The sequence below is a fragment of the Grus americana genome, chromosome 1 (assembly GCF_028858705.1).
Source record: "Grus americana isolate bGruAme1 chromosome 1, bGruAme1.mat, whole genome shotgun sequence".
Classification (NCBI taxonomy): domain Eukaryota; kingdom Metazoa; phylum Chordata; class Aves; order Gruiformes; family Gruidae; genus Grus; species Grus americana.
The window spans coordinates 28,313,140-28,338,223 of record NC_072852.1 but is presented as its reverse complement, the minus strand read 5'-3'; the positions used below and the strand labels follow the sequence as shown (position 1 = coordinate 28,338,223).

Genomic DNA, 25,084 nt, shown 5'->3' with positions numbered 1-25,084 from the left:
TTTACGGTTCCGGCAGAACACCGAGGAACGGGCGAGCGGGCTGAGGCGACGGGGGAGCCCTTAACGGCCGCGCGCGGCGGGGCGGGGCCCGGCGCTGACGCGGCGCGCTCTCCCTGTGTGTTGCAGATCTTCGAGTGGTGGTACTTCCGCAAGTACGGGACGTCCTTCATCGAGCAGGTCTCGGTGAGCCACTTGCGCCCTCTGCTGGGCGGGGTGGACAACAGCGCGCCCAGCACCGCCAGCGCCGCCAACGGGGACGCGGACTCCAGCCGCCAGAGCGTCTCAGGTGAGGGGCGGCGGGCGGGCGGCGGTCACCCTCACCCCGCGGCTTTCGAGGCGGTGTTAAGCTGGAACTTTGCTTCTTAAGGTTCCCGCGCCCAAGGTCACTCGGCGCGCTGGAAGATGTTCTTTTACGTGGAGGCACATAACGGGCTCTTTCTGCTGTTGGCGAGCCGTGGCACTGGGCGCAGGACGAAGCTGCTGGGCAGTGGTTGAGCCTGGCACAGCCGCCGCGGGCAGTCAGCCCTCCTGCCCAGAAACGCCCTGCTCTTACCTCACCCAAAGGTGCCACGCTTTCGCCCAGGCCTGTTGTGGCAGCAGAAGCCTGGCACGCCTTGTGCAGCCTGCCATAGGCCCACGGTACAAATATCATCTCACGCTGAGCCGTGAGAGCAGATAAGGCTTCTTTTAAACTTATTTTATTGTCAAATAAAAGGCAGGGCTGATTCATTAATTGCTCTGGCTAATTATAGCTTTCCAAATTCATGCAGTGCGTACTGCTCATGCTGCGTTGCCAATGCATCTATTTCCCCCTTGTTCTGAAAGCCCTGCAAAATTGCACATGCTCTTTCTGCAATATAATTTCTAAGGCAGGCAGTATTTTATTTAAATTCTTTTCAATAATAACAAAGCTGTAAAAAAAAAAAGAATCAGAAAAAGATGTTGGGAATGCCTATCTTCTTTTGCATCACTTTATTTTTTAGATCATGTAAGTAGTATGTAAACCACATTTGGATTTCACTTTAGTAAGTGGAAGCATAGTGGCTTTTAATAGCTTAAGGGCTTGTTCTGTTCCTGACTCTGCTACCAACGTGATTTGTGACTTTGGGCAAGTCATATCACAGTCAGGTTTTTAAAAAAGGCCTCCAGTTTAGGGGGCCTGATTTTAGGCATTGGGGCTTGATTTTCGTGAGCTTTAAGGCATTGACAGCCCCTGTGAGTTTCAGTGCAAGGAGTGGGTACTGCAAATCAAGCTGAAGGTGTCTGACTCAAAGCCATTCAAGCCTTTAAAGTTGACCTTGACACTCTAGGGCTTCTTTTCTAGTTCGTATGGTTATTCTGAATGAACATATGACTGAGGAGGTGTTTTGAGAGCCTTACATGAGCAGTATAAATGTATGAGTTGTAATTTTTATTATGTGTGTATATATTACTGTAATGAATACAAATTTACTTGCTCTGGTGAAAAAGACAATGTTAAATCAGAAGAAATCAGCTCTTACATGATCGAGAGGAGGATGTCAGTTTTGAACTGAGGCAGCTTGAGTCCTGTCACAGCTCTGCCGCAGGAGGACAATCCCTGCAGGTCACTTCATTCACATCACAGGGTTTGTGATTCTGCTGAGGCACTTAGAGTCAGGTGCCTGGTTGCCCAGGGATGGTTCCTCTGAGAGTCAGGCCAGCCTACCTAAAATGAATCAGCTTCCCCCCCCCGCCCCAAGCCCTGACCTTTGCGGACTGAAGAGAAGTGCTGGGGGAACTTGTCTCCCTGCTTGAGTGACTCAGCTACCTGGAGGGGTATGAATTGAAAACTTGCCCATGAGTGATGAAGATGCTGAAATACTATTGCTTCTGGCTTGAGTTGGAGATACTCACTGTTAAAGAAAGTCAGGGCAGGAGCATCTCTGCTTGTGTTCCTCATCTATAAAATGAAGCTTACCCATTTCAGGCCTGGCTTGGCATACAGGCCATAATCTTAATATTGGAAATTATTTCAGTTTTCATTAAGGATGTGCTCCTAGAGTCAATTACGGATTCATTAAAGTTATTCCTTTGTAAGCTTTTAAAATATATCAGAATTAATAAGTGAAAAAAAGGGAATAAAACCCCCCAAATTCAGTTATGGAGAAAATGTTATTGTTTAGCAGCTGAGGTGCCTGTGTCTGTACTTGGCAAATTTTATTTCTGTTCTTCACTGTTCACAAAAACAGGCAAACAAAATTTAGCTTTGAACTCACAAGTTAAATAAAATAGGAGGACTCAAAAAACCATGCTCTCTACTGATTTTTTTCTGCTTAGGGAAGCCTCCATATAGCACAGCAAATTCAGCTGTTGTCATGCCCATGTGAGGAGAGGCTGTGAATAGCAGCACTGCATGGTCCAGGCTATTAGATTTGGGTGAACTGGCAGAAGGTATGGGGTGGCTTGGAAACACCTGTGCGCAGTCATCAGTGCACTCAGTCACACTTCAGCACCTCTGAAATAGCTCCCGTGGTTTTAAACCAGAAGGCACAGTATTTTGACTAATGAGGTTCAACCAAGCATCTTGACTTTTCTGATATAAAGAAATAATCAAGGAGTATGTTTGCTTTCAGTGCACTGGCACTTGAATCTGTGAGCTGGGACTCTCACAGTGTCTCTGGATAGTGTGTCTGTACAGATAGTCTGTTATTTGTGCCTTCAGAAAGATACCAGTGCCCAAAACGTGATCGTTGAACAAGGAGCTGAAAGATTAATCTTCAGTAAATCCTAATGGCTTATATAAAATAAGGACATAGTTATATTATTAGTTTGTAATGTAACAATAAAGGCAACCTTTTCAGTTTACCATACATCAACACTGGGATATTTCTTTCACTATTCAACAAAGTGAAGATGGCTTTTTCACTTGCCTCACCATGTTTTCCTATGTAGATGTTTGACTATGGTAGAATATTGCAGTCGATAGCTTTGTCTTCAGAAAGGTCAGAAGAACGATTATTGTACTGAGACCACGGTATCAGCAGATACCAAGACAAAAGGAGCGAAGAGCCCATTGTGTTTAACTAGCTACACAGATGCCATACTACCCCCAGGACAGGAGGTAGCAATAAAATGCCTTCTTCACCTCCTCTTTTTGTTCCCCAATTCCACCTTTCCCTGCTACAGGGCTGAAGTACTGCGTACTTCAGTTAAAGTGTAACCACTTAAATTTAAATAGATGAGCAAAAAGAGTGGTGTCACTGTGATCAAATAGTTGTTGCCTAATCTTGTTGGTTGCAAATAGAGTAAGCCAAGATATTGAATTGTACCTCTGGAACTGAGAAGGATGATGTTGATTTAATATTTACAATGGTTTGAAAGTCATATTATGTAAAAACTGTCAGATTGAAACTTGTCAAACAGCCGTGCCCTCCGGCTGCACGACAGAACGGCTGAATGTCGATCGAGCTCTTCTGAGTAAACCCATAGAGCTTTCTAGTAGTGGCTACCTGCTGAAGTGGTTAGTTGAAAGATGCAGATGTATAATCAATGTACTCACTGTTCCCAAACATCTTTCCCTTCCCATGTCTGTTTCACGCATGTGTTAGGTGATGTAGGCAGCAAGCTGAGAGTCCACCTCCTATGCCACTTGACTAGTTTTCATGTAGCTGCAAGTGTCATCATGTTATTGCAAATAATTGATGTAAAATGGTTTCTCTTTGTGCCACTTTAGCCTCATACTCAGAACTGGGAGCTATGTTCATTGGAAAAGGGAAAGGCTTGACTTGCCGTTCTGTATTTCTGTCTCTTTCTTTAATGGAATAGGCATAAATGGAACAGGCGTATACTTACCAGTGTTGTATAAAGCAGGGTAGATACCCTGCTGACTCAATATTCCACCAGCCAACTGTTGCTGTGATCTCTTTAGAAACAATGTCACAAAATTCCATAGGGAAAAATGTGCTGGTTGACTTTTGGTGGTGGGAAGCAGCTGGTCAAATGCTGCAGGGCCAATGCTGCTAATGAGCTTTTGCAGAGCACCACATGAGGGGTCATCCAGTAGCAGATCTGTGGTGGAATGACACGCTGCCTCTCAGAGAGTCTTTGTGCAGATACTGGGTTTGATTCTGGCCTTACCTTCACTGGAGTGAATTGTCTTTGTTGAAATGAAGAGAACATGTCTGGTGTTAAACTAAAGGAAGAAAAGCCAGAATCAAGACCTCACCTTTTCAAAATCTATAGAAATTGATTTTTTTTTTTTTAGTTCTGTTCTAAATTACGTTGTTGTGGATTTTCTTATATACTACTTCTACATGTAGTGTGAAGAATTTGCAGTTTTTTCCCCCCTGAAAGAAATGTATGAAATACTTCTAGTGTTCCCAAACGTTTGCAATGCAATGAACTTTTCTCTGCTAATCAACTTCAGCATCCTTTGTCAACCCTGGGATGCTTATAACTTAAGTAAGGTCAGCAGATGTTGCCATGGATTTTTTACTTTGCGAGCTAAGGATGAATTAAATTTGGCAACTGTAGCTGAGATTATCAATGATTTACGGTATTAACTGGACAGCGAAGATTTTCTGTAGAAATAACAAGTCCATAGGGAATGAGTTAATTGCTGTTTTTCAGTGCAGTAACCCAGTGTGATCCCTCCTCAGTTCTGCATTATGGTAAATGTGAGTCCTGGCACTAATCAGTATTATCTTTTCATCTGGCATTTGGAGCTTTGTTAGGGGTTATTTGTCTGGAATGATTACATTTGTTGACACTAATTTATAATGAAATTATTATTTAAAAGGGAAGAACAGTCTGGTTACCTGCATCTCTATGCTCTTGATTTTTTTTTTTTCCATCGCACCTATAAAATAAAAGTCATTTGATAAGGCTCATTAGAAGGTAACTGATGTTTCTGATAATCCTCAAGTACCATTGTAATTTGGGAGAGATTCATTATTGTGTGTTTCTGTTTATGACAGAATGCAAAGTCTGGCGAAATCCTTTAAATCTGTTCAGAGGAGCTGAATATAATCGGTAAGTGTTATGATGTTACAGTTTCAGGCACAGTACTGGGTTAAGGACCTTAACTGTACTTTCCCATTAACCTAACTCAGAGATGGAAAACCAAAACCAACCATGGACACCTGCACTCTCATGCCATGATTTTCTGTCATTTGTAAAATGTTTCTGAATGAAAAGGAATTTAAATTCATGGTCATGCACTTTCTATTTCTGCTTTTTTGGTGACCTTATAAAAAGATGAAAAACCTAAGTGTGGTGTACCTGGTACTGTTAATACAGTAATTCTGTTAAAATCAGTTATAGCAAACAACCTAATGAATTATATCTAGGTTTCATGTAGTCCTAATGTTTGAATATGTGTGTTACCGATTTCCAGTGTGTACTTTCCAACATCCTCATTAGCTTAGGTTCAGTTACTGTCTCTCCATCACAGTACAGGGAAATGCGATGTGTGTTGGTTAGGAGATTGGCTGGGTGAACTTAGTAGGCTACGCCCATCTCTAACGTCTAGGATTCTTTTCTAGATTCCTTTTGCCGAATGTGTCCTCATTAACCAAAATGTCTCTTTGTTGGCATGTTTGCAGGTATACATGGGTAACAGGGAGAGAACCTTTGACTTACTACGATATGAATCTTTCAGCACAGGACCATCAGACATTCTTTACATGTGACACAGATCATTTACGGCCTGCAGATGCTAGTAAGAGACCTTGTGAACAACCTTTTTTGCTTATAGGTTAATGATTGTTTTAAACTGATGCAAGAAAAATGTAGTCAGACATCAATTCTCTCAGGTAGATAAGGAAAGGCAAAAGTTTGATCGTGCCTGGAAAGACATTGCTGTTGGATTCATAGTATTCTAGATCTGAAAAAGTATCTCTATAGGTATAAATGCTCTAATTTGTGTCCCTATTTTGTTCTACTTTCGTGCTGAAGTCATTCAAGGTACCATTTGCAAGTGTAAAGACTTGGGTTTTCCTCGTGTTTCTTGCAGTGGCTTGAAACATGTATAGCTTAATTTGCCTCCAGCTGCAGTGTAGTATGTTGAGTTACATTATCCAGGTCCCATTTAGTCTGTGCTGACAGAAGAGAGAGCACTTATGTAAAACTTCAGTCCTGTGTTTCATTCCCTGATGTAGTTAGAAGCTCTGTAAAAAATGGGAATAACACATTTACAACTGAATTTGGTATAAGCAGCTTTAGTTGTGTTAAGCCTTTACTGTTAAGTCCATGTGCAGACTTTGGTTCTGCTAAAAATGTACAACAATGATTTTGATCATCAGAATTTGCTTCTGAAGAGACAAATCTTCTTTGTCCCTTGGGAAAGGAGAGATACTGACAGTTGGGTGGTCCATTCTGAGGGCATAACTACAAAGCATAATATACTATGCTTCTTTGATACATGATAAACATGAAATCCTGTTTTCTGAACTCGATGGGCTAATTATAAGGTAGTCTGATTAGGCTGGATGTTGTTTCCATTTAACATTCACTTGAAGCAACAGCACAGTGAGGAACTAGAATAAGAATCCCAACTGTCCTTGTATTCTTTTGTGCCCTGTGGAATCTACTGCCCCAGAGAGGAAAAAACTGCTTGTCACCTTTGTATGTGACAGTGCAGATGGCATGATCTCTCAGCCGGATTTTCCCATGGAAAAAAGTTTAATTAAATGAAAGAATAAAGCTGAGTATTTGGGACAAAAGCTTGTGTTGATTATGTATTTTTTGAGTGATCACTGAGCTCTTTGAAATGGTCTGGACTGAGTCAGGCTGAGAGCAATAAATTTTGTTGTTACAATACAGTAGATTCTCCTTGTTAATGCTGTAATGACTGATAGGCCCCTGTTCTGCTTTGTTTATTGAATAGTAATGCAAAAAGCCTGGAGAGAGAGAAACCCCCAAGCCCGAATTTCTGCAGCACATGAAGCTTTGGAGTTGAATGAGTGAGTGACAACAACATTAACATTTATTTCCTGTCATTTAAAAATCCATTTGATGATAGCTTAAGGCAGGGGGTTTGCTACAGTAATTTTTAACCATGATTACAGGCCTGTCACAGGAGGGCCTACAATGGGAGGAAAAAAGCACAGCTGCATGTTGTGCTAGCCACCCAGAAGATCCTTAGGGCAGTGATGACAATGGGAGTCTTCTCATTGATGTCAGTGGGCTTTGGATCAGTATAGCAAAGTGTTAATTAAGTTGCCTCCTGATGAGCATATGAAATATGCATTTATGGGATAGAGAGTTCCCTTTTGGATTTCTCCGTCATCCTGAACAGAGGCAAGAAAGAAGGGACTCATAAACACCTTCTGAAATATTCATTTCATAGTGTGAGAGAATATGATGTAATTTTCTGAGGCTTTCAGTCTTTGAGTCCGCTATTTATTTTCTCAATGAGAAGTGTAGTATTCTGAGATCCCACAATAAACTCAGTGCTGCGATGCTTTACTGGCATTGCAAACTGTATAAATGTTGCCAAAGTGCATAAAGCAGAGAGAGTCCCTTAGGTTGCTGTCAGAGATTATTGCGTTCTAGAATTCCATAAATTGGTGCCTCCGGATTGTCTTTCATGTGTTTCATCAGAAGGAGAAAAAGAATTGTTTGTTCCTGCACAGCAGTTTAATTGAGGGAGCATGTAGCATAAAAGGCTTTTGCAGAAGTGAGCTATAGGCCTATCCTGTTCTACTCACATATCACAGAATCACAGAATGGCTGAGGTTGGCGGGGACCTCTGGAGGTCATCTGGTTCAACCCCCTCGCTCAAGCAAGGTCACCTACAGCACGTTGCACAGGACCATGTCCAGATGGCTTTTGAGTATCTCCAAGGAGGGAGACTCTACAACCTCCTGGACAACCTGTGCCAGTGCTCAGTCACCCTCACAGTAAAAAAGTGTTTCCTGCTGTTCAGACAGAGCCTCCAGTGTTTTAGTTTGTGCCCATTGCCTCTGGCCCTGTCACAGGGCACCACTGAAAGGAGGCTGGCTCCATCCTCTTTGCACCCTCCCTTCAGATATTTGCAAAGACTGATGAGATCCCCCTGAACCTTCTCTTCTCCAGGCTGAACAGTCCCAGCTCTCTCAGCCTTTCCTCATATAAGAGATGCTCCAGTCCCTTAATTATCTTCATGGCTCTTCGCTAGACTCTCTCCAGTATGTCCATGTTCCTCTTGTACTGGTGAGCCCAGAACTGGACATAGTGCTTGAGGTGTGCACCAGTGCTGAGTAGAAGGGAAGGATCACCTCCTTCAACCTGTTGGCAACACTCCTAATGCAGCTCAGGACACCGTTCACCTTCTTTGCTGCAAGGGCACATTGCTCGCTCATGATCAACTTGGTGTCCACCAGAACCCCCAGGTCCTTTCCTGCAAAGCTGCTTTCCAGCTGGGTAGCCCACAGCAAGTACTGGTACCTGGAATCTTGTTTTCACCCGGACCTGTTGTTTCCTGTTCCTCAGCTGATGACTGTGAAACAACTGGAGGCAGCTGCAGCCCAATTCTATCTCTATATGAAGAAGAATCTTCTCAGTGGTGTGCTTTGTATCAGAAAGAAGTCAACAGGCTATATCCCACCTAACTTCAGCTGCCAAAAATGTGGCCATCGAGTTTAAAGTAGCTACCTCTCTATAGTCAGAGAGACGCCTCCAGTCAGCAATTCACCCTATTCTTAGACAGATGTTTTTACATGTGAAATGAATGGCTTTGTGAAGATGCTCCTTGATGGAGGTGGAGGGCCACAGATAGTTCAAGAGATCTAAATTAGACAGCTAAAAAGCTGGATGAGGTGACTCCCACCACGCATTTCACCTTTCTATGTATTCCTAAAGCTGCTTTCCTGCTTTGGGTTTTTTGGGGTTTGCTTTGTTTTTTAATCTCTACAATTACATTCGTAATCCGTTCATTTTATATGGCATGTGTTATAGGTCTATTGATTCTTTTCATACTATTACAGTAATGGAGACATTTTGTCTTAAAACAAGAGTGCATAAAACTAGTCTTGGTTTCTAGAAGGTGTTTTAGTGATGTAGACCATGATTGCTTAGTGAGACAGTGCTTTACTTTCTGGGGTGGTTGTCAGTAGGTTTACTCAAGTGGCTGAGTGATACAGTACCTACAAGTGAGAGTCATGATCTGGTTCCCAGAATATGTACTCATCAGAAGAGTTCATCAGAAAGGTATATGGACAAAACTCCACTGCCTCTGTATTTGGTACATCCTTGCCAGTCTGCATGTCTTTGTTTAGTTCTTAACTTCATGCAACTTTCCTATGGTTTTCCCTTTGATATTTTTGCAGGTGTGCTACTGCCTATATTCTCCTGGCTGAAGAGGAAGCAACAACAATAGTAGAAGCAGAGAAGCTGTTCAAGCAAGCACTGAAGGCTGGAGAGGGCTGTTACAGGCGCAGTCAGCAGCTGCAGCACCATGGTGCCCAGTATGAAGCCCAACACAGTAAGCTTCTTTGGAGGCAATAGCCGTTTCTAAAGGGAGAGAAGTTATGGGGAGTTCTTTGGTTTTTGGTTTTGGTTTTTTGTTTGGGGTTTTTTTTTAACCTCTCACAACTATGTACTCAGTATTTAACATTGACTGGAATATGAACCAGACTATTCTGTTTCAGTGTTTTCGCTTGATTCTGTTGCTGAGCTAGCAATTCTCAGATTACAGATGCACTTTTTCTTTGTTGTGGCAGAAAATATTGTCACGTGTACTTAAAAGAAAAGGTAGCAGAGCCAAAAGAGATTTGATGTTCATAAAATGCTGGACGCTGTTTTAGGAATTTGCACTGAAGTGCCTTTAGCCATTTTGAAAACATGGGCTCATGTTGTGAAAAGGCAGTAAAGAATGATGGAAACAGGAGTGAAGCGATGCTTTGCCAGCTTTTTCCCATTAGCTGTGAGGGTAATACGTACAGCACATTGTTCTGTGTAAAAGTTAACGAGACCCATTAACCAGTGTGACATTTGAAAAGTTAGTTGCATACATTAAGAAAGGTCACAGAAACATAAAAATTAACAGCTGGAATAATACAGTGCTCTAACTGAAAGTCTAGATTTATTTTTTTTTAATTTTGAAGAAGCAGATTTAGCTGCCGTGATGATATTTATTAGATGCTTCTTAAACCTAAGAAAATACATGAGGGTTCACTGCCAGTAAATGAAGAAAAACATAAATAAAGCAAACAGTCTAGATTATTTCTAGTCTACAACAGCTACCTCAGGCAAAAATAATACCAATTAATTATGTAAGTACAAGCGCTAGCATACTTTGGGCATCTTCGGGTTTCTCAGGACCTGAATTCACAGCCTCTGGCTATCTCACATAATTTGAAGATTGCTGATAAAAATTGTACATAGTGAAATTGTCTGTGATCTCTTGTTTCAAAAGTGTACACAAGTCTATACCTGAAAACCTGAGGTTTTATAAAGCTTAGGGGTAGTATTTTAAACATTTGTTGGTTATAAAATGATATTTAGGATGATTTGCTTATTTTTGGAGAAAATAAGAATGTAGAGCAGCTGAGCCCTTGAAGCAGTTTTCAAGCTCTAGCAGGCTTATGGTTGTCTGTGAAACCTTAATCTGTGCGCTCAATCCATCCTGAGTGCCGAAAATGACAGCGATTCTATGAAAAATACACAATAAGAGTAATTAAACACTGTCATGATGCTTTTGTCCAAGATAACCTGGTTAAGTTTGTGCAGGCAAATATAAGTATGGTATTTTTGTAACCTGTGTATGCTAGATGGCCACTGCCATCATCAGATTTGACACCTTGAACCTTCAGGATTACAGCAGAGGAAGTAACCAGTTGAATCACAAAGGTAAGTGCATTGCCACAGAGCAGGAGGGGCCAAAAAGTGACTGCCAGCTCTGACTGTGGCTTCAGGAGGGGGTAGATCGTTGCACTTCTCTATACCACCCAGTCTCCCCTGGGTAATGTCAGTGTGCACCCACAGAAGTTAGAGAAGTTCCAGTCTCAGATGGTGCCTTGGACACAGGGGCTTCAAGTAGGATTCTCTTGATTATATGCTGGACTTCTGCATGGTTTACAAAGGTGGAAAGCTCAGCTCTCTTTAGAGAGGAAGGACCATGGAGAGATATGTTGCAGTTCCATAGTTCTGAGATGTCTGTCATTCCATTTCTGGTCCTTGAAGTTGACTTTGAGATGAAAAGTGGGCATTTCATCTTTTATGGGTGAAAACATTATGTAATTTCTTGAACAACAGCATATGTGATTGCACTATGTTTCTGTTTATTCATGTGTTCCATCTTCTTCATACAGTATTTTATGTTAGACTGTGAATTTTATGAGTAAATAATGACTCTGAGTACACAACTTAACCTCTTTCAAAAGTTGCTAGTTACAGAAAGCACAGGCAGTCTTTTTTTTTTTTTAAGGTGGCTGTTAGTCACCCCAAATCATTAGTCACCTCAGAAAATTTTGGCCTGAAAGGTTATCTTTATCTTATAGTAAGTAAATGCCTTTTGACCATTCCTCCTAAAAAGACTGAGAAGCTTGGCCTGAAATGCATACCTCTTAGTTGCACTACATAAATATGTTGAAACAGATGAAACTGATAAATTGTTTATTAAATATATGGGAATCAATACAGAGATAAGGAATTACATAATTTAAAATACAGCTAAAGAAATTCCTTCCCTCAGTTACTTTTTTTTCCGTCTGAAATCAGACCTTTCAACCTGCTGCTTAATCTATTTGAAAATTGTAATCACAGCTTTAAAACAATTTGTAGGTTCTTGGAATGTTTTCAGTGCACATCTTATTCTTATTATGAAAGACTTGAAAATGTTAGGAACAGACTAAAATCTTTACAGACTGCATACTATACACAAAGATAATTTGTAGCAGGTGTCTTGTATTTTCACGATATGGTAATTTTATAAATGATGAGCTGTCCGCTCATTTCCTGTTGGTCCAGAAGCATGTTAAGAGTTCACATTGGAATTATAGGGAAGAGAATGAGAAGTGAAACGAGTAAGACTTTTCCAGTAGAATAATTACTGTAGCAGTTTAGTTTCTGTCATCTTTGCTGTTAGGGCATCTTCCAGCACATAGGACTGTTATATCTGAAACACGTTACTTTGCCATCCATAATTAGCAGCGTGAGGAATTTGAAGATGATAATTGGGTAACAAGTAAAACCTCTGTAAACACACAGTTTACTTTTTTTCTTCTAATCATTAAGAAAAAGACTGTTAGAGGATGAGGATTTGTTTTGCTACATCTCCTCTTAACAACCATGTACATCATAACTTAGAAAAAAGGCAGGATATAACGTGCATTTTCATGGATGCCCTTGTCTTAACTATATATGTGAATTGGTAAGTAATTTAATGCTCTGTGTGTGACCATAGAGTTTTGGCCCAATACGTCAACTACATAGGGGTTCTCCGTGCCTTACTTGATAGTGTGTAGCCTGTAGTGTTCTCTGTACCTTCAGATCTGCTTATATTTCGTAGGTGTAACGCCAGCCCATGGGTCCTTATTTATACCACTGTGTATCTGGAGTAATTTCAGTGATGCTGTGTCACATCTAAATTAGCAGAATTCAGTAATTTTTTATTAAAATTATTGTGAAAGCGTTAATGTGGTGAATATCAAAAAATGGCCAGAAAACTATGTTTCCTTTTGTGTTGAAATATTAAATGAATGTTTGTTTTTTTTAATCTTAATGCTGTTTCTTTTTCCTTTTATACAGGAAGGGACACGAATGTGTTAGTTTATATTAAGAGGAGACTGGCAATGTGTGCAAGAAAGCTGGGAAGGACCAGGGAAGCAGTGAAAATGATGAGAGATGTGAGTTTGGATTTGTTTCACATGTGATACTTAGATAATAGTAGTGTAGAAATGATACACATTTGCTTACAAGTTAGCATCCATTCCTGCTGCATGCAGCACTGCTGAAAGTCATTTTGTATGTGTAATGTACATAAAGATTAAGTTAAGAGATCGTTTATTTATAAGGTTGCAAAAGCAACACTGAAGTCATAAAATACCAGATGGACAGTTGCCCATCCAGACTGAATTTCCCATCCTGGTACATGTGCAATGGAGTGCAGTCTTTAATTATTTGATCATGAAGTTACTAACATTTTTTCTGAAGCATGTAATGAATGCCGCTAACTTAATAAACAGGCCTTAAGTGTTCTGTTTCCTCCTTGCAAAGCTGCACTTTGGCTCTGTGCATTGTTTACGTCACACTAGTCAGACCTGAGGACAGTATTAATTATTCATGCAAAACCAAGTAATTAATCTACAATGAACTGATTTCCCTCTGAGAGAGGGGATGACTATATCCCCATTTTGTAGGTAGGGGAGCTACCACTGGTAGTTATAAGTAAGCTATAAAGCGGCAAATTTGAAACACCAAACAGTAGCTATTTTGGGGATGTCAGGAGGGGCAGCTGTCCATGTAAAGCACTGTATAAGTTTCAATATAAAATGCTCAAGTTTAGAGATAGCTGCCAAAGCCCAGCATTTCTTCAAGTGACATCCCCTGGATGCAGATTAGGAACACAGTTCTTTGAGGAGATGACTTGCCTCACCTGAGGTAGCAAGTCTGTGACAGAAGGAGGAATGGAGCCCTAGAGCTCTGGCAGATGATGGTAAAACTGCTTACCAGTTTCCTGTGTTCTCCTTTCTTACACTTCATTTTCCAGCTCCCACAAAAGTGAGGTAGAGATGAATCTGGCAAGATACAGAGTTCTGCAAGTTAAGCTGAAGGACCTAAATTTTAAATGCACAAAATGGAATCTCGGACCACAATGAAGCACCTGTAAAGTGTGCTTTAGGCAGCTTGGATGAATGGTCCCGAAACCTGCCTAGTAAAAAAGAAAATTCTCGCTGCATGTCAGTGGGAATTTTAACGCAAAAAGGCAAGTGACTTTCTCTGGAGCTTAGACATTTGCCATCAACGGCAGTAAGGCAAGTATGTCTGCCAGCTAGGAATCCAGCACCCAGCATCTTCTCCTGGAACTGGGGCACTCATGAATATTTTTTTAAACCATTGAGCAGACTTCATCATAATAATGCAGGTCTTCATCCTAAATAATCCACCAGATGGCAAGTGGTGAGTAACTTTGTTTCCTGTCTCTAGCTGGGGTTTTTGAGGCACACAACTCTCACTCCCCAGAATCACTAGGCTCCCAGACAGAGGTGTTGAAAAAGAACTTGTGAAAAACCCAGCCATTTTACAGCAAGGAGTGTGAGAAAGAGGGACGAGGAAGAAAGACCTGGTTTTGCAGTCTCGTGGTCAGCTGGGAGAATGTTGATTTCAAAAACGTTGTTTTCAGTCCAGCCAGTTCCACTAATCCTCATGAATTTTGTTACACAGGCACTCTGGGACAAATACTGAAATGTTTGGGGACAAACATTGGAATTCTAAGTTCTGGCATTAATACGCAAGAAAGATAAAATTTTGAATTTCACGTTCAAATGTCACACTTCATAATTATTGCAACTTCTGGAGCTAACTATGGGCTGCTGAATGTGTTTTGTGATTTGTAGATAGGGCTATGTGGAACAGATACTCTGTGAAGCCACCTTCTGCTGATGTCAATATGTATGGTTAATTGTGTATGCAGAGCACTGGATTCAGGGACTTGGGTGGTCCATCTAGTCCTCGGTTTCTTATGCAAAGTGAGACCTAGAATGCTTTGATTATAATGAATGGCTTATTCTGTCACTAGAGAGAAAATTGTGTGTTGTTGAAGGTAAGTACAACGTGGATCTCAAAAGCCAACAATGACAGGGAGACCCAAAGTCGTTGTTTGTTAGACACTTGAAGGATGCAAAACACTCTCCTCAGTAGGAACGTTTTGCTAAAATGAAAGGACTGGATGCAAGACAAAGGAGGTATAAAGATAGAATTTCAGCTTCTAGGGCTTCAACTCAGATCAATGTATTCTGTATTTTTCCACATACAGACACTGAGCCAGATCCTCAGAACTGAATTTAGATGCCTCTAGAGTCCTTCGTTGTGAGTAAGCAGAGCTGAGAATTAGCAGATCCCTAGACAAAATATAAAAGCAGTGGTATCTGTAGGTCACAACTCCAGTACCCTGGGATCAAGAGTAGGGTCAAGTCAGCTTTGCAGATGCTTTTCTTAGACTGACTTGGAGCTACTTAATTCTGATGAATGTGTATCCTCCATTTCTATATAGAAGACATAAATAATATACTTATGAAGAAGTTTGAAGAACATGAATGTGTCATTGAGGGTTTCTGTGTGATTGATGAGGGAGGAGATGAATTTATTCACCCTAAAAATAATATGAAGAATATGTTGGCTGGGGACTGCTGAATCTAGCATCAGGGGACAGAGGGTGGAGGCCCTGTTTGTGTTTGAAAGATTGAAAACAGATTTCTCAAGACATGGAACATGATGGAAATGAAGTGTTAAGAGGTTCATGACACCATCTGGGAAATATGATTGGGATGTAGTGAGTCTTTGCCACTTTGAAAAAATAAAATATTTGAGAGTGTTTAATTCATTGCATATATGAGGCCATCTTGAGGACATTACTGATGGATTAGATTGTCTTACTTGAATTTTATGCAAGAAAAGACTGAGATCCTGCTTAAAACACCTTAATGGAAAGAAAATGAGTTGTTGGTGACTTAAATAAGATTTTGATTTTATGGTTATATACACTGCTGATAGGAAAATCCTGTTCTTTAATATTATGTTGAAGGTATTTAAAACTATTTTTTTAACTTCAAAAAAATGTTTAAAATCAGTTTTTTTCTAATTTTAAAAAATTTGGTAGGAATTTCCTTTGCTTCTGTGATTGGTTTTGAGGCAGTATTTTGTTGTTAGCTTTGATGCTTGGATGTCATTCATTTAGCTGAGTTGAATTAATGAGAATTACAAACCTGTAATTTTCATGGAAGCATGTAATTGAATCATACATAGGTGTTGCTTTTGCTTGTGTTTTTGATGATAATTATTTACTATATTTTGCTATAGAAACCAGCAGCTGTCACTATTTGTATATATTGACTTAACTTATGATCTCATTTTGATTAGTGTATTGTTGGAATAGCTCCAGTCTAGTCAACAGAGTTATTCCAGTTTTATTCCTGTTCATACAGAGCATGATATGGTCTGTGAGGGAACTAGATCTCTTTTACTGTCCCCGAGGAGAAAGTCTACAGTGCTGGTTGTTTTATTTGTTGTGCTGATTATGTTAGGAGGGTTTAAACTAGTGTGTTCTAAATTATGTTGAAAAACTTGGTATGTGAAGAGGTGAAAGACCTTAATGGTGGCTGTGGGGAATCTTCTGTATTGCTTCATGTTGTATCTTTGTTGTGGACCGTGTTGCAAGCCAAGTAGCTACATGCTGATGAGCAAGGGTAGCCTTTTGTACCAGCTGCTCTCTGCTCTTTGCTGATTCCCTCACCATTACAATGGAAGAAAACAGAAGTGTGCTGGGTTTGTGTTTCGTGTTTTTCATTGATTAAAACCAGAGAGGATGTGGAGGGTGTGCAAAGGCACTTCTCTCTGTACTTTGCGGGCGACTGGATCAGTGACAGTGCTACTGAATTCAGGAGCAGACCGACAAGGTATTTCCCTTGACGGGGTCACTGAAGTATCTGGGTGAAAATGTACCATGCAATAAAGTGAATTCTCAAATTAATTCAGGCTTCTTGGGATTGTTCTGGAGAACATTTGGACTGTGGAACAAGCTTTCATTGAAGGGTCATGCATGTTTAGGAAAGAGAAGGGTGGCAGGCAGAAGGCATGCTAGTGGACAGAGTGAACAGAAGCTCTTAATTGCTTCCTCTTTCAGAGAGAAGATGAAAGAAAATCATTCTGGAGTGTCTTTATCTCCTACCCTATGGCCCTGCACTCCCCTGAAGACTGCTTTGTAGTCTTAACAAGTATATGTTTCTGAGGCATGGTGGAATTGCAACTTGCCCCATGCTTTACAGCTTTGTTAGAAACCAGTGAGGTTTAGGGAGAGAAGAGACTCTCCAGGTCTGTCCTCAGCTCTGGAGAAGAACAGAAACCAAAACACTTTTTAAGGGTCTGAAAAGTACATTTTATTTCTGGGATCAGTCATATCTGCTGAGAAATCACTCTTCAGAATACAATAAAGGACTTAGAAGTCTACTTCTGTGTAGCTTGCTGAGGATATTTCAGCTGGATGTGTTTATGTGTTCATCTCGGTGCCCACCTGCAGTCTGTGAGTGCATATTTTATGCCACAGGAGACACTAAGGAATTATCAGTACCTAAGCAGCTTGTATTGTTAGAGTGCTGCATGCTTATCAATGGGCAGCATGATAAGTTCTTTAAACACTTAGGCTGCCCTGAGCATTTAAAATGATTTAAGAGGTTGTGTCACTTGAAGGCTTCAAAAGGGTACTTAACCTTACTAAATTTTAATGATATGGGTAGGTTGTGTTTTCATCTTTTTATGACCAGTGGTATTAATGATTTTTGCTGGTGTGATGGTTCTGCAAATCTAGCGTACTCTCTTGGCAACCTCTTTTGCCGGGCTTTGAATAAGGTTTTTGTTCCATATTCGATTGAATTCTGTATTCTTATGTGCATTGCTGTTTTGCTCTTGGGAAATGGGAATACTTAGCCAGGACAGTGTTCTGTGCCTTGAATTATCAAGCTATGTGAAACAAAGAAAGTACTAATTGCTAATAAAGATCTTATGATCCCTAGCAACTTAACAACACAACTTCTGCAGCTACTTGCGTTGGCAGCTACTGTCTCTCCCAAAGACTTCTGTGCTTGAGGCAAGGATTAGTGAGTCAGATTCTTTGGCTTGTGTTACACAGGTCAGGTTAAGCAGGCAGCTCTGCCTTGAGTGGGATTCTAGCTTTATTAACATCTGTAGCAGTTATTTAAAGTACCATTTATTAAAATTTGAAGGAAAGGTGCTTCTTAGTTAAACAAGACCAAGAGTTATCTCATAAATTTTAGAAGAGCGCTACTCTTGCGAATGATGACATTTGCCAATCTCCACCACAGAGCAGTATCTTCAGTTAATTCTTGTTCTGACACAAGCACTGCAATAGTAGCAAGTGATAAATGCTGCTTTTAACATTTCCATATGTCTGTATATTCAAATGTGGTTTGTTTTGTCACAGATTCACATGTTACGGGTAAGTGGGAGGGGCGGGTTGGAACATCTCTCATTTGCATGGTCTCTTAAACTAAATTGAGACTCCTGTGATTCCCCTGATGGTGTTTATCCCTTCCCTTTACCTACATCTGACTCAGATCCCTCACTTTTTGTCATGACTGTGATCCTGCTCAAAACCCTCAAAAATTAGAAATTTGGTGACTACTACCTAAACCCAATAATGTTTCTCATATAACTTATGGGTTTCCAGCATTGTGATTCTATTAAGATAGAATGTAGTCTTAGAGTATAGTCACATAGTCTTGGCAGGAGCCCTGGTAACGTGGACTCCTTTTTGCCTGCCCTCTTGCATCACTCCATGTTCAGGGGCTTTGTATTGTCCTTTAATTGTGCTCTTCCGTATCTCTGGAATCTCCTAGCTCATTTTTGAGCTACGAGATAATTTCCTCACTTGTATTTCACTTAAAAATCTACTTCTAAAAATATGACAAAGTTTCTGCAAAAAGTGTTTTTGGATGATGCAAATAAAGGAATGTTTTTGAAGAGGGCTGTAATGACTTTATTTTCATGCTTTCTAAAATTACTAATCTGTGATGTAACAGACGTTATTCTAATTTATCACCGTTACTACTTTTATGTGATGTGATTGTTTAGTAGTAAATATACATCTGCAACAACTTGCACTCTTCTGGTTTCATGCCACTTCTGCCTTTAAAATTCTTTTTATTCCTGAAATACATGCATTTTTACAACACAGTCCAAATAACAGCATTTTCATAATTATATTCCTTAAAGAACTCAAATCATACTCTGAAGGTTTTAATCCTCCAATTAAGAGAGAACATAAAGGCTACATGTTCTAACGTATTTCCTTAGAGTTTGCATACTTGCTAAGATATTTTTCACTTTATTGACTCATTGTTAATCCTACATTGAAGAGAAGTGGTATTATCTGTGAATATTATAGAGCACTAGGACTAAACTCAACATTTGCCAAATTGAAAATGGAACGTCAGCAAATTTTATACCTGTGCCATCCCACAGTTAGTGTAAACTGAATCTGGGTCTCTTTTCTGACACTCTGAAGTTTAACCATTAGATGACACGTCAAATTCCCTGAATTCCACATATGGATGAAAGTATGTGGATCCTACTGCTAATTGTTTCCAAACTCCAAAAGGAACAGGATCTGGCAGATTTGGCTTCTTAACTTCTATCCTCTCTGAGCTGTGAAAGAGTAACTGTGGAGCTACTTCCAAACAAAACAGTGATTATTTGCCAAAAGGAATGCAGCACATAGAGAAATGCGTTAAATGGCAGAATCGTACTTTTGCTGTAATTAAGCAGAACTTTAATTCAGGTAGGTCCAGTGTATTTCAGATCATTTGCCAACTCTGAGATCTATGAGTGTCTACATCACATGAATCCCCCTCATGAGACCACACTGGAATGAGTTGCACTTTTAGGACCAGGAGTTAGCTTAATTTTTAGGCATCTGATATTGTTAGCAGAGCCTTTTTGTGTGCTAGCCTTAGTCTGCTGACCGTTTCTTCCCTTCTCTCCTTGCTGGGTGAGCTGACCAGGAGAAAAACTTAAGCATTACTGTAACTTTTTAGACATCAGAGAGTCAAAGTGGAGTGACGTGTTGCAAATGCCTCAAGCCTAGGGTAAACTGCAGTCAGAGCTTAGCCATCTGAAAGCTCAGTTGTAGATAATGAAGTCCACAGAAATGGAAGTTTCTGGTTTTCTACTCTGAAATTACTTGGAGTTTTGCCTTTTCTACTTTGTTCAGCTAACAGCATTTACAGATTACAAGTCATATACCAGAAAGCAGTTTATGCAAAGCACTTGTGAAAATAACAGTGCTAGCCATACTGTGTGCTTGATTCTTTGGTGGTGGTGGACAGTTGCAGCTGGAAGATGGCAGCCTCAGTCATTCCTCTTTTAGGAGACAGATTTTACCATTTCACATACCCACTGTGGGAACACATACACGAAGAATTAATATTGTAACAGTTTCACTGTTTGCATTGAATTTCTCTTGTTTGCTTCTTGTTGTTTTTTCTTCATTTTAAGCTGAATTACCTTTTCGTATTTATGAATGCATTCAGTTGAATGCATTGATCTAAAAATGTTTTTGTTTGTTGAGAAGATATGAGTGTAAGCAGCAACGAGTAGTTGCATGCACTGCCCATAAAGTATGTGACCATGCATACAGCCACAATGCAAATGGAGAATAAATGTATCAACACCAGGTTATATATAAGATCATTCATTTATCCACCTCTGTATTCCCTTGAGTCCCATGGTCTAGTCATACGCATAAGCTGTAGCTTAAAGCCGTTTTCTACACAGATAATGTATCATTGCTAATTGATGCATGATGTTAATGTCATCACAGTTGCAACAGTTAAAGCACATTCCTTGAAAATGTTTCAAAAATTAGATCTAAATGAGAAAATACTGATGACTGAAATATTCTTAGGGGAGGGAGTCCTCTTCATGAAACTGTTCTTTGGGAGAGAAAACTTGCTCCTCATCCAATAAATCAGATGTAGATTTCCTTGTACCATAAAGCGTTTTTTGTGGTCATCACGTTTTCATATCCATCACAAAATCATTGAACCTACACCCAGCAATATGGGTTGGGGTGAGTCTGGAAATACAGCCCTCCCAGGACTAGTGATAAGATATGCAATTGTGTCAGACTTATTTCCAGAATTTTTCTGCTAACTTATACTCACAAAATATTATTTATATAAAAAATTCAGAATTATTAATTATCTGCAAAAGCTACCATTTCTTTGTATTTGCAGTATAGCTAATGAATCTTTCAATGAAAAGCAATTCCACTTTCTATACATGTTTCTATTTCCCCCTAAACGTGCAAAGCAATTCGAACAGAATATGGGCTAACCCAGCCCCAGGTCTGAATTTCATGACTAGAAAGTAGTTTGACCAATAGAAGTTCAAAGTAAAATCCTTCTGAACACAGATTAGGTATGATATGTTCAATAGCTGTTTGAACATCCTTATATTGTAAGGAGGGAATACGTTCATAGCCGTGTGGTGTCCGTCTTCATGTGGTATGAAAATAAGCTTTGCTCGGTGGAGCACAGCCTTTTCATACCAGCTGAGAAACCAACTAACTGGAATTTTACAATGAAACTTTTAGTCCTAACTAGTGTTTACATAAAAAGCTGTAGCAGGTCTGGTGAGAAGTCTTGAGTGCTCAATTTGATGACTGTCTCTTGAGATGTTAAGGTGTAGAGAAAGATGATAACAGGGTCTTTGTCTTTTCTTTAAGTGCAGTGCTTGCCACTGAAATGAAAGCATTTGTCAGGTTACAGTAAAGACGTAAAGAGAATGAAAATTGATAAGCCAAACGATTGGGCGAATGTTAGTCTGCAGCTTCACAGGAAATAAACCTTTGGGTGCAAAGGGAGGTCTGTGCCTCTTAAACTAGAGTCCAGATTAGAGTTCAATGCTGTACAAGTCTGGGGAACTCAGGGGTGCGTTCTTCATCCTGTGTTGAGGGATAACGTGCCCATCTTTACATCTCTGTGCGAGTACTAGCCAGCCTCCCTCTCCATCTGCTAGGGAGGGGAGGGAGCAGGCTCACAGTCTGCTCTGCCTTGCTCCTCAGCATGACGCAGTGTTTGGCCTGCCTGTACCATCCAGCAGGCCTATGTTCCAACCTTTGCGGGATATTTTTTCTTTCTTAGCATTTGCTTTCACTATGGGGCCTAAAAGATGACCTGTCATAGTATTCTTCCATCTAAGTGGCTTTACTTTTTGGGAAGTTTCTCAAAAAACAAATTTTTACTGTGACTGAATATTATTTGCAGTGAAAATTATATACTCTGCGTCCTGAGATGACAGAGAAATTAGTTCATCTCCTCTCTTCTTTTTCTTTTCTTTATTAATAGTAAATTTGGTGCCGTTCAGTGTTCAAATAGCTGAGTGGCTACTTAGAAGTGTTTTATTTTTGTAGCTACAATATCAACTGAGTCCATTATAACCGGGTTGGACTTCTTAACGTTCGACCTTTCCCAGATGAAACCTTTATTAACACTTGTCAGTTTGGAGGCCTGGCAGTCCAGACAGTGACCTTTATTCTGCTGCTGTCTTAGGCAGGGTTTATCACTCTGACAGAACCTAATTGAAATAGGAAAAAAATAATCAGTGAGTGATGTCAGTGAGAAGCGGAGAACCAGTGTAAGAGCTTTTACTGGCCACAGTACATCTATAACTAACTGCAGCTCTCCCCTTTTCTTCACTGATGGAGGGAATATTATTCTGCCAGCCATTATTCATTCTCAATGAGCAGGGATAATCTTTCTTAATCCCTTGGAGGGGTTTCTTTGCAATATGTTCATTCTGAACTTTAAATCACTATTTACGTAGGGCCAGATTCTGTCATGCTTTCTCCTGCCAAATAGTAGCTTCCTCTGTTAAAAATGCAATAGTGAGTAAGGACAAGAATGAAGAAAAGTAAGATCTATGCTGGATCCTTAACTGATGAATCCAACTATGTGAATTTTCACCTGCGGTTATTTTTCTTCATGAGCAATGACTTAAACTTTTTATTTTATTGTTAAATCCTTCCACTTACCTAGATGACCACCAAGGCCTGTGGGCCATTTTTTGGAAAACTGGAGAAGGAGAAAAGCCTGCAAACCATGCAGTTTTGTTTGTGTTCTTTTTCACAGGTTCAGCTCCTGCCATTGAAACGAGGAGCTTTATGGCCATCCCCATGCCACCAGCATCAAAAATTCAATGAGCTCTTTCAGCTGCTGTCTCAGTGATCGTGATTCTTACCAGAAATTTATATAATAGTTAAACAAAACACTGCTGTCCTTGCCTTTGATATTTTAATAATCCTCAAACTGCAGCAAAGTCAATACTATCCAAATAGGCAAATTTAGACAGACTTATCTCTTAAGGTCAAAATAGTTCTTACATTAGCTTATGCCAGACCATTAACACAAGGAAGAAATTCTCTGCACTTTGCATCTCTGTTTACCTGTTAAGGTCTGTTCCTTAACAGAGTGAAGAAGCTCTAGTTCGCTACCTGTTTCTCATTTTCTAAAGTTCTTGGTGAATCTCCACCCCTCTTGTTTCAATCCTGGCTTATTTTTGATTATATTACCTGTTTGTGACATTAAGATTTGCTGGTTCTCAGTTTCTCTATTTATATCTTCAAAGGTAGGTTTATTGAGTGACAGAGCTTTCAGGTCCAGCTTACTGTTTTCAAATTAAGCAAGGCTGACCTTGAGTCATTTTCTTTACTGTATTTCTGTTCTCATAAACCATCTCAGAGAGATTGTAAATGACAGTGTTCCCCTGTGAGTTCCTAAAGAACAGCAGTAGTATCAGCTATCCTAGTTCTACACTGTGTTGGACCTTTTTGTGCTGAATGTACATCATGTAGGCAGTTAAGGTATAACAACCATAGAGAGGACACGAGGAAGCAAGAATCTTTTAACACTTCAGTTCTTTAGAAAATCACTCTGACAATAAAAAATATTATTTAATCAATTCTGCAGTAAAAAAACCATGGATGCTTCTGATAAGTGTGGCTTCAAAAAATGAGATGCAATAGAGTATCTGCTTCAGTCATTTGAATCTGTGCGGATGCTGAAACTGAGGATGTCTGAGAACAAATCCCTGGTATCTCTCAAAGGGTTAGTTCATAAAGTAAAGGCATTTACATGTAAAAGGATTAGATTATTTTAACTACAGATTTCATTCAGTTTGTCATACAAGATGGATTCTTTAGTTACAGTGTTAGATTTGTATAAACCTTACCTTTCCTGTTGTTTCTTTTTTTTCTTTTCTTCCCCCCTGTTTTTTATATTGGCCACAGTTGCAATTGTGTTCTGAAGTATCCATGATTACAAATCCTAATATCGCATACTTGATAATATAGTTGCATTTATGTAAGCTTCTCTCGTTTGATTTTATTCTGATTTTTTCCAAAGTATTTTCTGGTTTTTTTACTAATGTATCAGAGAGGTGCTGGATTACTTGGTACTGTTATACAGGAGCTACATTGTTGAAGATTCTTTTCCAGTACAATAAGATAACTCTTCTTCACTTTGAAGAAGCCTGTTAATTAAAGGAGAGTTATGTATTCAGGCAGCTGTGTTCTTGGATTTGACTAATTACATCCTATGCAAAGCATGTCTTGTCAAGAAACCTGACCCAATGTCCATTAAGTGCTCAGAAATTTATGAGATAATAGTGAATTCTGGGAAAGAGCCAAGAACAAGGGGAACTGAGGGGTTATTTCAATGCATTTTGAACAATGCATGTTAATAATCTAACCCTTTCATATGTTACTGATTTTAGTTGATGAAGGAGTTTCCTCTGCTCAGCATGTTCAACATCCATGAAAACCTTCTAGAGGCTTTGTTGGAACTGCAAGCATATGCAGATGTCCAGGCAGTCTTAGCAAAGTATGATGGTAAGTTCATATATATTTATATTTTCTCTATATGATACACACAGAAGCAATGTTTCTAAGCCAAACTTTTAAAATTTAGGAAACACTGTAATTAAGGTGATTGGCTTGAACTTCATAGATCCCCTTACACAGTCCTTAATCCAAAGATTAAACATTGTCCATTTTTTCTGCCAACCCATGCTTAATTCATTGTACAGCGTAGTGGAACTTGCTTACTAACAGCTCTTCAGTGCTTTCTTTGCTTTCTGTTGATGGTTAAAGAACAACTATTTAGGTTCTGCAGACTTTTTATTGTATGCTATTGAAACCTTGTCTGAAGAAGGGATTATCAGTTCCCTTGTGGACTTTTCCATGAATGTTGACTTAGTAGCATACAAGTGCTTTACAAACATTAATTGACTTAACTTCACAGCAGTCTAGCAAGTGGCAGACTTCATGTCTTAAGGGGAACACTTGGAGACCTCAGAAGACTAGGTGAACTTTTTGCATTAATTTTCAGTATTTTTCAATAAGCATTGGTTT

The 25,084-nt window shown here is 39.7% G+C and overlaps 1 protein-coding gene across 8 annotated transcripts in view; it reads left to right on the top strand.

Annotated features, from left to right (window-relative positions):
- ST7 (suppression of tumorigenicity 7) overlaps positions 1-25,084 on the top strand; it is a 154,790-nt gene that overhangs the window by 92,605 nt on the left and 37,101 nt on the right. For all 8 annotated transcript variants that reach the window (XR_008576310.1, XM_054819881.1, XM_054819903.1 and 5 more), the window contains 7 exons: positions 127-286; positions 4,938-4,992; positions 5,565-5,680; positions 6,848-6,923; positions 9,270-9,424; positions 12,691-12,788; positions 24,448-24,562. Coding sequence is in view for 7 of the 8 variants with exons in the window: in XM_054819881.1 (XP_054675856.1) it covers positions 127-286; positions 4,938-4,992; positions 5,565-5,680; positions 6,848-6,923; positions 9,270-9,424; positions 12,691-12,788; positions 24,448-24,562 (775 nt within the window). In the remaining variant the exon portion in view is untranslated. The remainder of the gene's footprint in view (positions 1-126; positions 287-4,937; positions 4,993-5,564; positions 5,681-6,847; positions 6,924-9,269; positions 9,425-12,690; positions 12,789-24,447; positions 24,563-25,084) is intronic.